Here is an 11,066-nt window from a genome sequence, read left to right on the forward strand (position 1 = left end):
AAGATTTGAGTAAGATTTCCAAGGTTGTGACCTGTCCAGGTGAGATATGTTTTGCGCCGAGAGTGCCGAATAACCAATAGACGTTGGAGCGGGGGAGAAGAAGAGTAATCGGGGAGATCTGCACTGGACAATGTACTTGGGGACACATTGTACTCCGTACCTGGATTTCAGCGCATTATTTACAACATAATATTGGGTGTATATACATAACTATGAAATGAAATATATTAATAATTCAGATTTCTCTATTCGCTAATTGAAAATAACTCTTATATATTTACTTGAATGATCAAAAAGGATCAAAGGTGAAAAAAAATGTATGTAGAATAAGATCGAAACCCGTGTGTACACGCCCTAGTCCCGATTGGGGAGCTTAAGTGAAGAGGCCACCTGGACCTTCCCCCAGTGGTTGCTCTTCTATAAAACCACATCTCCTCTTTTCTTCACTTTGGTGCTGTGCGCTCCACTCTCATTCCTTCTACCTGTTGCAATATGCGTTTCAATACTGCGTTGACATCGGCTCTGGTCTCCTCAGCCAGCCTCATGGGCTACGCCCATGCGGAGGAGGAGACTGCGGATACCACCGTCATTGAGAAGCCTACCTTCACTGTATGTATCTAAAAACACTCCCACTCTATCCCCTCCCACTAACTTATTCAAGCCCACCAGTCTCAAAGCTCCCTTCTTGGAACAATTCACAGACGACTGGGAGTCTCGGTGGAAGCCTTCCCACGCGAAGAAGGACGACAAGTCCGAAGATGACTGGGCTTACGTCGGTGAATGGGCAGTCGAGGAGCCCTCCGTCTTCAAGGGTATCGATGGCGACAAGGGACTGGTCGTGAAGAACGCCGCTGCCCATCACGCCATCTCCGCCAAGTTCCCCAAGAAGATTGACAACAAGGGCAAGACCTTAGTGGTTCAGTACGAGGTCAAGCCGCAGAGTGAGTCATGACTGTCTACATTTTTCTCGCGTGTTTATATGCTGACTGGAATTGTTCTGTGTGATAGACTCTCTGGTTTGCGGCGGTGCCTACCTTAAGCTTCTCCAGGAGAACAAGAAGCTCCACCAGGAGGAGTTCTCCAACGGCACTCCCTATGTCATCATGTTCGGTCCTGACAAGTGCGGTGCTACCAACAAGGTTCACTTCATCTTCCGCCACAAGAACCCCAAGACCGGCGAGTACGAGGAGAAGCACCTTAAGACTCCTCCTGTGGCCCGCACCGACAAGGTCACCTCCCTCTACACCCTGATCGTCAACCCCGATCAGACCTTCGAGATCCTGATCAACGGCGATTCCGCCAAGAAGGGCAGCCTCCTCGAGGACTTCAACCCTCCCGTCAACCCTGAGAAGGAGATTGATGATCCCAAGGACTCTAAGCCCGCCGACTGGGTCGATGAGGTTCAGATCCCCGATCCCGCGGCCACCAAGCCCGCTGACTGGGATGAGGAAGCTCCCTTCGAGGTCCTCGATAAGGAGGCCATCAAGCCCGCCGACTGGCTGGAGGATGAGGCCGAGAGCATTCCCGACCCCGAGGCCGAGAAGCCCGAGGATTGGGATGATGAGGAAGATGGAGACTGGCTCGCTCCCACTGTCCCCAACCCCAAGTGTGCTGATGTCTCTGGCTGTGGCACTTGGACCGTCCCTATGATGAAGAACCCCGAGTACAAGGGCAAGTGGGAGGCTCCTCTCATCGAGAACCCTGCCTACAAGGGTGTCTGGGCCCCCCGTAAGATCAAGAACCCCGCCTTCTTCGAGGACAAGACTCCATCCAACCTTGAGCCCATGGGCGCTATTGGTTTCGAGATCTGGACCATGCAGAATGACATTCTGTTTGACAACGTCTACATTGGTCACTCCGTTGAGGATGCTGAGAAGCTCCGCAAGGAGACCTTCGATGTCAAGTACCCCATCGAGCAGGCCGAGGAGGAGGCTTCCAGGCCCAAGCCCGAGGTCAACGAAGAGAGCACCACCACCACCACCTTCAAGGAGGATCCTGTCACCTTCGTCCGTGAGAAGGTCAACCACTTCGTTGAGCTGGCCAAGGAGGACCCCATCAACGCTGCCAAGACCCTCCCTGAGGTGGCCGGTGGCCTGGGTGCGCTCCTCTTGACCATGATCCTCGTCATTGTGAGTGCCGTTGGCGCCAGCAGCCCTGCCGCCCCGGCCGAGAAGAAGGGCAAGCAGCCCGCCGGTGCTCCCAAGGAAAAGAAGGAACAGGCTGTCAGCTCTTCCGCTGAGACCAGCAAGGGCGGTGCCACCAAACGCACTACCCGTTCCTCCGCAGAGTAAATGCAATAATTGGAAACCAATTATACGCATAAAAGAATTTTACCCATAAACCCAACCAGCAAAGATATTTGCATTTAGTTACCACAGTGATCCCCTTTTTGTGTCTTGGCCGATGTAGCAGTCAGAACGTTCATGAAGAACATTGAAGGCCCGATTTGTATACTTCAGTTTATCACTATTTCCACTTGATATTCACTTTTTTATTTTTCTCGGAGAAAATTCCCTTTGTGCCTTTTAATAGTGTCATAGCTATGACCTTCTAGCCATCCATATACAACTACCTAAGTAGGTATATATATGTACAAAGTAAGACGTAGAGTAAAGCTTAGCTTAGCCTGAAAACGCAAGTACCTTCCTAATTGACTAGATCACTTGCCTACTACGTACAATATTTGCGCGACAATCGGAAAAACAATATACGCGATTAAACGCCAGTTAGTAGTCGGCGATTTGAGAAATCAATTCCCCACTTATAATTGGCTGAAAACGCCGAAAGAGTTACCTCCCTGGCTTATCTGGGGGTCCATTTGTTCAACGTGGGGAATGCCCTGGCTGGGTGTGACTAAGGCGGTTGACCTCGGACCTGGGGTAACCTAGCCTAGGCATGTATATGAATCCCGAGGACCCGAGTTGTCTTCATATTTCTCTTTCTACTTAGTCTATGAACTTACTTCGCCTCTGGATTCATCCCTGAGTTGCAATTGTCTTCGTTTTCCCCTTCCCTACAATTCATCATGGCTGCTTGTCGGTCGGTCGCCCGTTCCATCCCCGCTCTGCGCGCTGTTCCCCGCACGGTGGCGGTGACTGCCAGAGCTACATCTTCGAGATCTCTCACCACCACTTCCCTTGCCAGTCTGGTCTCCCGCAGAGCAGCTGTGCCCTCTTCATCACTCTCTGCTACTCGCCGCTTGCACGCAACAGCCCGCCGCCTCGTCACCGCAACAACCTCAGCCGACTCCACCGCTACTGAATACCCAACAAGCCACCAAAAGATTGCCAACCCAATTGACACTGCTAATTTCATTGACAATGAGTTTGTCTCATCCAAGGCAACCAAATGGATTGATCTCCATGATCCTGCCACAAATAACTTGGTCACCCGTGTGCCCCAGAGCACAGATGCGGAGCTGAAGGCCGCTGTGGAGTCGGCCGAGAAGGCCTTCCCCGCTTGGAGAGCCACCAGCATTATGGCCAGACAGCAGATTATCTTTAAGTTTACTAACCTCATCCGTACCCACTGGGACCGATTGGCCGCATCCATTACTTTAGAGCAGGGTAAGACTTTCGCCGACGCCAAGGGTGATGTTCTCCGTGGTCTTCAGGTTGCCGAGACTGCCTGCGGTATCACCACCCAGATGACCGGCGAGGTCTTAGAGGTGGCTAAGGATATGGAGACAAGAAGCTACCGCGAGCCGCTCGGTGTCGTGGCTGCTATCTGCCCCTTCAGTAAGTTGTTTATGTCAACACTTTGAATCCTCCCTCCACAAACATGCTAATTGTTAATCAGACTTCCCTGCTATGATTCCCCTTTGGTCGATTCCCGTTGCTACTGTGACTGGTAACTGCTTGGTCCTGAAGCCATCCGAGCGCGACCCCGGTGCTGCGATGATCCTGGCAGAGCTTGCCAAGGAGGCCGGTTTCCCACCTGGTGTGATTAACATCATCCACGGCGCCGCTCCCACTGTGGACTTCATCCTTGACGAGCCTGCTATCAAGGCTATCAGCTTTGTTGGTAGCAACCGTGCTGGCGAATACATTTATACTCGTGGCTCTGCCAACGGCAAGCGCGTGCAAGCCAACCTTGGTGCTAAGAACCATGCCGCCATCCTGCCTGACGCCAACAAGAACTCTTCTCTTAACGCCATTGTCGGCGCTGCATTTGGTGCTGCTGGCCAGCGCTGCATGGCATTGAGCACCTGCGTTATGGTTGGCGAGACGAAGGAGTGGCTGCCTGAGATCGCCGAGCGGGCCAAGGCCCTGGTCGTGAACGGTGGCTTTGAGAGTGATGCTGATCTCGGCCCTGTGATCAGCCCCGAGAGCAAGAAGCGTATTGAGGACTTGATTGCTAGCGCCGAGGAAGAAGGTGCGACTATTCTTCTGGATGGCCGTGGGTTCAAGCCCGAGAACTACCCCAACGGTAACTTCGTAAGTTGCACTACATAAATATTCTACATCTGTGTAATTCAGACTAATTGCGTCTCTACAGGTTGGCCCAACCATCATCACTAATGTCACTCCCGATATGAAGTGCTACAAGGAGGAGATCTTTGGTCCCGTCCTCGTGTGCCTTAACGTCGAGACCCTTGACGATGCTATCGATATGATTAACGCCAACGAATACGGTAACGGTGCCGCCATCTTCACCCGCTCCGGCTCGACCGCCTCCAAGTTCCAGAAGGAGTGCGAGGCTGGCCAGCTCGGTATCAACGTGCCCATTCCCGTCCCTCTTCCCATGTTCTCTTTCACCGGTAACAAGAAGAGTATTGCTGGTGGCGGTGCCAACACTTTCTACGGCAAGCCCGGCTTGCAGTTCTATACCCAGCAGAAGACTGTGACCAGCCTTTGGAAGAGCGAGGATGCGATCAGCACCAAGGCTAACGTGGTGATGCCCACTCACTCGTAAGCATCTTGGTATCTGCCTCTATTGCTTTCTTGATTTTCTTTTAGCCAATCATTTGCATGATAAATTTTGTCCTTTCTTATCAAACAAAACACGCATCGTGGATCTCAATGAATGTATTTGAATCATATACTTGCTCTTATATCCCAGTACCCAGGAACATGCACATGGATTACCAGATTGATGCAGCATCAGAATGATATTGATTCCCAGAAATGAAACAATCCCGAAATCCCCACACTTCATCATTCCACCAGTTCGTTTATATGTAGCATGTCTATAATCAAACTAAGCACTTCACCAATACATATTACCATCAAACAAAATCAATTGGCTAGGTTGAATGCTTCATTAACCTATGCTTTGTAGCAAGATAAAGAAAAACTATAATCTTCCCAGAAAAAAATACAAGGCCTATACTAACACACAAATATCTTACTCCTCAGTCTTCCGCTCCTTGAAAGCGTAGACTAGTCTAGCAGAAGCAACCTTCCCGCCCTTACTAATAACAACGCGACGAGTATGACGCCTCTCCCCATCGATAATCTCGAATCCCCAAACCTGCTCCGCAGTCCACCCACTCTCCGAATTCACCACCCAGCTCTGCAAAAACGCTCCCTCGCCCTCCTCAGCAAGGAATCCCTCACTCTTCGACCCATCAATAAGGGTCTCACCAGTCAGGAACTTCTGCACTTTAGCATCAGCTTCGGGGTTGCCGACCTTGGTCTGGATCTCAATAACAGGGCGCACAAGTCCGTCCTCGCCCTTAGCGGCGGCGAGGTGGCGCGAGCGACCCTTCAGCTTGCCGAAGATGTGGTCGACGTGCTCGCGCTCTTGCCAGTCCAACTTGCGCTCTTCCTTGGTGCCTTGGATGCCGCCTGTGAGTACTTGCTGTGCGTCGACGTGGATGAGCGTCGCGTCTTCGCTGTCTGCGTACTGCTTGACGTAGATTGTCACTGTTGCGTAGGAGATGGCCTTGCGCATGACCCAACCCATTCCTTGCTGTTTGCGTTTGTTAGTAGGTTGCTAGAGGATAGGGTTATGGATAGTATAGGTAGGGATGATAGTGATTAATGTTATGCTGTGCATGTGAATAGATTTATATGATTGGATGGGATAGTAGGTCCTCTGTCTTATGGTTGGGGTAACTTCGGGGATTAGGGTTTGGGCTTGGGCTTGGGCTTGGGGGTGCATACCAAGGATAGAAGAGGGTCTGCTGGGTTAGAGTGGGTGGAGTCCTATTACACATGAGTATACGATTCGATTTGATCTGGATGGTTTATATGAGCATACCATCTCCCATTTTCCACTCAGATTTTGGAGAGTAACATCAGCAGGGGCGGCCATCTTGAAGGTTGATGTATATAGTTGAAGATGAAATGCGGGGATATGGTGGGGGGGAAAGTTGATGAGCGAGAAAAGGGCGATTTCAGTCAATTAACGAGAAAACTTGAACTGGGGTAAAACGGAGAATAAATACTGCAACTGTCAAGCGATGTCACCTTAATATATATAGTTGTCTTGGTCAAATGAACTTCAAGTCCAATTGCGTCAATTGCATGTGTTCGTTCCTGAATCCGAGGCTAGAGATCACATGACTGCTGACTGTACATGTGATTAAGCCCCAAGTTCGGTGTTTACTATACTTGGAGAGCTACAATCCAATCATGTCTTTCAATAAGAAATATGCCGGCCTTCCTGATCTGGTGAGGAATGCTGGCTTTTGATATCCACTGCAATTTCCACTAACCGTGACCCAGGACCCATCCCCAGATATCTATGAAACCCCCGACTTGACCGACGAAGCATCCACCTTGCCTGTGAGTCCGCCAATTCCATACTAAAGAGATATCACCGGGCCTCATTACTGATCCTGTCTAGACTGCTACTATCCGCACAGAATCCGATCACGATGATGCAGGCTCAAGCCCCGACATCGACCGCGAGGGTGTCAACGCGGACCAGGCGCGTATGCACTTCATGGGCGCGGCCGTGGACGCCCGCGACGTCAATTTCTCAGATAGCATTTCCCAGAAGCGGCAGGCATATCGGAGCAAGAGTATGAGCCGCCGCCGCCGGAGAAGACGCGAGGATGGGGTAGAGGAGGTCGGCGATCTCAGTGACAGCGAGGACGAGTCACTTGATCGGAGGCTTGCACGGCTTCGGAGGGAGGTCGAAGATCTCAAGGTGGAGATGGCCAACAAAAAGGATAGCGCAGAAGCTGGAAACGAATCGTCGCAAAGTGGCGCGGCAGCTGAAAAATCAGGAGAGAACCTAGGCGACGGCGTTGCGGAGCTGAGCCGAGCTCTGGACAATCTACACGCCTCAAGAGATGCGGCGAGCTCATCGCACTCGGCTGCAGCTTTGCTTTCGCAGAAGCTTGCACCCCAGATTCGCTCTGCTATAGACGCAAAGACACAATCCTCGGTCGATGCATCAAAGGCAGCCTCCACAGTGCCGGCCCAAACTTCCTCTTCAGCAGGGATCCTCTCTCACGCAGCAGCATTCGACAGCCGTCTGGCGCTTCTCGAAAGCTCCATGGGTATCTCAGGTTCCTCCAACCCCTTCATTGCCGATGGCATCAACGAGTCAACGTCACACGCAGTCCTCCCAGCTCTAGACCAGCTCACCTCCCGCCTCTCCGCACTCACCGGACTTCTCGTCGGCACGAATCCAGCATCCACAGCCCCAAGAGTAGCCAATGCCGCTCCAGGAATGACAACCCCACATCTGGAAGCTCTCTCCACCCGAGTCCGAAAGTTAACCACCGACGCTGAAGCGCTCACCGCAGCCCGCAGAAAAGCCTTTGAAGCCGCAAAGGCCGTCCACAACGCCCGTCTAGCAAGTTCCGACGCCGACGTCATCCCCGCACTAGAAGCATCAACCGACGACGACCACGTAGCCAAGATCCAAGCCCTCTACACAACCCTCCCAACAATCCAATCCCTGCACCCCCTGCTCCCAAGCGTCCTTGAGCGTCTGCGCTCTCTGCGCGCCTGCCATGCCGGCGCAGCCCACGCTGCAGACTCACTCAACGAGCTTGAAAAGCGCCATGCTGAGATGGCATCGGAGATCGAGCAGTGGCGCGAAGGTCTGACGACCGTTGAAGAGAAGATGCAGCATGGTGAAGCTGCTCTCCGCTCTAACGTGGAGGTTGTCGAGCCCTGGGTGCGTGACTTGGAGTCTCGCTTGGCGCGTCTGGAAGGCCATTCGGCACTGTGATCTATTTCTTGTGTCTACTTTTTTGATCTGCTCTGGACAGATTTGATGAATAATACCCAGTTTGCATGTACTTGTCGAATGTTGAGGGCATATTGTAGTTATCTTTCAATTGTTAATATCGGTTCCATACCAGATGGCCCTGTTGGTTTTTATATCACCCTACTTCCTACAATATGAGTGTAGATTACTTGGACAAAACCAAAATCTACCAACTTCTATACTAAACATTATCTCCCCCCTCACCCGTCTCAACACCTGAACCCTCGGTCTCATCTTGATCTCAACCCACCACCCGCGCAACAAAGAGTTCCTCACATACTCGCACAGACCCTCAAACAAATCAACAGCACGCGCACCAGCAACAGCACCAATAAGGCGTCGCTCAGCAGTCCCCGTAGCAGGAACCCCAGGCTTCAAAACTGAAATGCCAGCAAACGAATCAACTACATGCACCCTCTCCCAATCGGAAGAAGGAAGTGCGCGCCGGAGACTCGTCTCATCGGCATCCATGAACCCGGACTCTGCATCTGCCTCGACAACGACATAATCAAATCGGTCCCAAAACCCAGTAGTAGACTTAACAGTCTTGTCTTCGGTTTTGTCGTATACCCACCCCGACGAAGGGGGCTGTTGCAAGAAGCGTGTTACGCCCGTTTGGCAGGCGAGATTACCTAGGTAAACATTGATAGGTGGGTTGTTATTTTCAGAATGCAAACCCGTACCGTGGAGAAGATTGTGTTGGTAATGCATGGCATCAATAGCCTGACCACCGGGGTAATTCGCTGCTGAGGCCGGGAGGAGAACAAAATTCGACAAACAGAACATAGCGAGTGTCGAGATAGCTAGTGCGCGTGTTGCCAGACGTGCGAAAAGCGAGCGCGAGCGGTGCGTCCAGAGATACGCAGCGCCGAGCGCAGCTACAGCCGTGAGTGAGGGAATGATGTAGACGATGAAACGCCATTCCTTGTGAGGCTGGAAGCTGTATAGTGCGACGAAGGAAAGCGCTGGGACTAGAAGTGCCAGGGCTGAGTATCGGGTCGCTGTTTGTCGGAGGGCGACGGGGATGGCGATCAGGTAGGAGAGGGGATTGAAGAGGAGGCGGGGGAGGGAGTTCAGGAAATAGAATGACCACGGCTCTGTTCCCCATTCTGAGGATTGGCCTTCCAGCACGTTGAAGCGGAAGGCTTCGAACTCAGGCCAGAGGGGGAAGCTCTGCCAGAAGGTGCTGTCAAGATAGACTGTCAGGGCTAGGCCGGTTGTGAGGCCTGTTAGGCCTGCGATGACGGTGTTTCTGAGATTGATCCGTCTTGTTACTAGGAGGGAGAGAGTCTGTGTTCCGACTAGGAGGGCTAGTTCGGAGCGGAAGACTACGCCTGCGGTGGTGAGGAGGGCGAGTGCAAGGCCGCATTGCTTTTGGTCTTGGGGTGTTGAACGACGAAGGTTTGGGAGGAGCAGACACATTGCTAGCGTTGTGATGCTGAAGGCGAACATGTTTGATAGGGGCCTTGAGGCATAGAATATCATGTGGAACTGGCTTGCTTGGAATAGGATATACCAGATCGCTGTTGGCTGGCCAAACGTGCGGCGCAGGCCTCTTGCATAGATTGCTAGAGAGGAGGCATTAACTAGGCCCAGGATAGCGCGAGCTGGGTTTTGACGTTAGCTTGGTTGGAAGTATAGTATAAGCCCATGTCGTACCTAATACCTGGCGGTTGATCCCCTCATTCAACAAGATGACAGGCTTCGAGAGCATAGCGAGCGCCGCAGCGCCAATGGCGCTCCGAGGAACAGCCCCGGGGAAAGAGAAATGGTCATAGTCGGCGCGGTTGAGAGTTGGGTCATTAAAGCCATTTGGTAGTCCGTTGGCTAGGATATCATGTACAGCCTGGACGTGGAACGACTCCTCGACTTTAGTGTATGGAGCGACGAAGAGATGGAGGAGGATCAAGGCCGGGAAGAGAAGAGCGAGAACCGCAGTTGCTATAAAGTAAAACCAGTTAGTTTATCTGCTAGTGTTCTTATAAGATCGTAGCGAACGAACCATATCCCATAGTGACTGCATCCGAGAGAGTGTTAATCCGGAGATCTGGCGCCTCCCGCATTTCACCTTTAGCAACTTCCTCAACCCGCAAAGATGTTTTTCTTCGGTCTTGGGAAGCTGGTTTACGGTATGTACTTGGTATCTTCATTCTTGAGCTTATACTAATATCCCGACTCCCAGTCATCATCCTCATCATCAATGCGATCGCCGTCCTCTCCGAAGACCGCTTCCTAGCTCGCGGTATGTCCCTCCCCGGCTACATCGTCAGAAGATAAGAATCTAACGAATGGTCTGCCATATACAGTCGGATGGGGTCGCACACAAGCTGAGCCCGGTTTCGGCGCGACATACGATAGCACCAGCGTGAAAGCCAAGTCCGTCAACCTGATCGCCAGTGTGCGGACCGTGATGCGGAGTACGTTCCCAACCCCAGGCAGCCCGATATTACCAGCCCAGTCTTGTATCTTGGATTTGAGCAATAGCTTTCAACCTTGAACTAGTCGCAGGATGTTCTGCTCAATAAAACAAGACATTTCCAGCCTAGCCCGACAGAATGGCTAACACATCCACACCACAGTACCCCTTATCGTCATCAACACGGTCATCATTGTCTACGAACTGATTCTTGGTTAAATTCGTCCCTTCGCCATTTCCTCCACGCGTCGAATTCCCTCACGGATCCGTTGCGACCCTGCTGATAGCTACCTACCCTACTGCCCTGCCAACCTACATAGCTGTTTCACTACAACTTGCGCTGTGACCTCCCCTCAAACAAGCCATTCAGAATATCCGATACCTCTATATCTTTAATGATGCCCAAAGGAGAAACGCGGCACGATCCACACGAGCAAGGAGCATAGGTGGAACTGGGGTTTGTGTAATAGGACCTGAA

At 51.8% G+C, this 11,066-nt stretch overlaps 6 protein-coding genes across 6 annotated transcripts; 4 read left to right on the plus strand and 2 right to left on the minus strand.

The window, feature by feature from the left end:
- Positions 1-492: 492 nt before the first annotated feature.
- Positions 493-2,291, plus strand: clxA (calnexin; the record flags this gene model as incomplete). The annotated part of the gene is made up of 3 exons (XM_057249574.1): positions 493-609; positions 662-941; positions 1,009-2,291. The coding sequence occupies 3 exons, from the start codon at positions 493-495 to the stop codon at positions 2,289-2,291; spliced, it is 1,680 nt and encodes a 559-aa protein (XP_057114006.1).
- Positions 2,292-3,025: 734 nt separating this feature from the next.
- On the plus strand, positions 3,026-4,914 carry N7479_001878 (CoA-acylating methylmalonate-semialdehyde dehydrogenase; the record flags this gene model as incomplete). Its single annotated transcript, XM_057249575.1, has 3 exons — positions 3,026-3,737; positions 3,799-4,436; positions 4,498-4,914. The coding sequence occupies 3 exons, from the start codon at positions 3,026-3,028 to the stop codon at positions 4,912-4,914; spliced, it is 1,767 nt and encodes a 588-aa protein (XP_057114007.1).
- Positions 4,915-5,346: 432 nt separating this feature from the next.
- On the minus strand, positions 5,347-6,258 carry N7479_001879 (uncharacterized protein; the record flags this gene model as incomplete). Its single annotated transcript, XM_057249576.1, has 3 exons — positions 5,347-5,913; positions 6,108-6,149; positions 6,205-6,258. 3 exons carry the CDS (start codon positions 6,256-6,258, stop codon positions 5,347-5,349), a joined length of 663 nt encoding a protein of 220 aa, XP_057114008.1.
- A 320-nt stretch (positions 6,259-6,578) lies between these two features.
- Positions 6,579-8,133, plus strand: N7479_001880 (Dynamitin subunit 2; the record flags this gene model as incomplete). The annotated part of the gene is made up of 3 exons (XM_057249577.1): positions 6,579-6,617; positions 6,672-6,731; positions 6,793-8,133. The coding sequence occupies 3 exons, from the start codon at positions 6,579-6,581 to the stop codon at positions 8,131-8,133; spliced, it is 1,440 nt and encodes a 479-aa protein (XP_057114009.1).
- A 154-nt stretch (positions 8,134-8,287) lies between these two features.
- Positions 8,288-10,235, minus strand: N7479_001881 (dolichyl-P-Man:Man(7)GlcNAc(2)-PP-dolichol alpha-1,6-mannosyltransferase; the record flags this gene model as incomplete). Its single annotated transcript, XM_057249578.1, has 4 exons — positions 8,288-8,299; positions 8,377-9,779; positions 9,832-10,113; positions 10,175-10,235. The coding sequence occupies 4 exons, from the start codon at positions 10,233-10,235 to the stop codon at positions 8,288-8,290; spliced, it is 1,758 nt and encodes a 585-aa protein (XP_057114010.1).
- Positions 10,236-10,267: 32 nt separating this feature from the next.
- N7479_001882 (YOS1 family protein) lies at positions 10,268-10,807 on the plus strand (the record flags this gene model as incomplete). Its single annotated transcript, XM_057249579.1, has 4 exons — positions 10,268-10,301; positions 10,355-10,414; positions 10,479-10,589; positions 10,752-10,807. 4 exons carry the CDS (start codon positions 10,268-10,270, stop codon positions 10,805-10,807), a joined length of 261 nt encoding a protein of 86 aa, XP_057114011.1.
- Positions 10,808-11,066: the final 259 nt, after the last annotated feature.

Source organism: Penicillium vulpinum (assembly GCF_028829585.1).
Source record: "Penicillium vulpinum strain IBT 29486 chromosome Unknown utg000001l_segment0_segment0, whole genome shotgun sequence".
Classification (NCBI taxonomy): domain Eukaryota; kingdom Fungi; phylum Ascomycota; class Eurotiomycetes; order Eurotiales; family Aspergillaceae; genus Penicillium; species Penicillium vulpinum.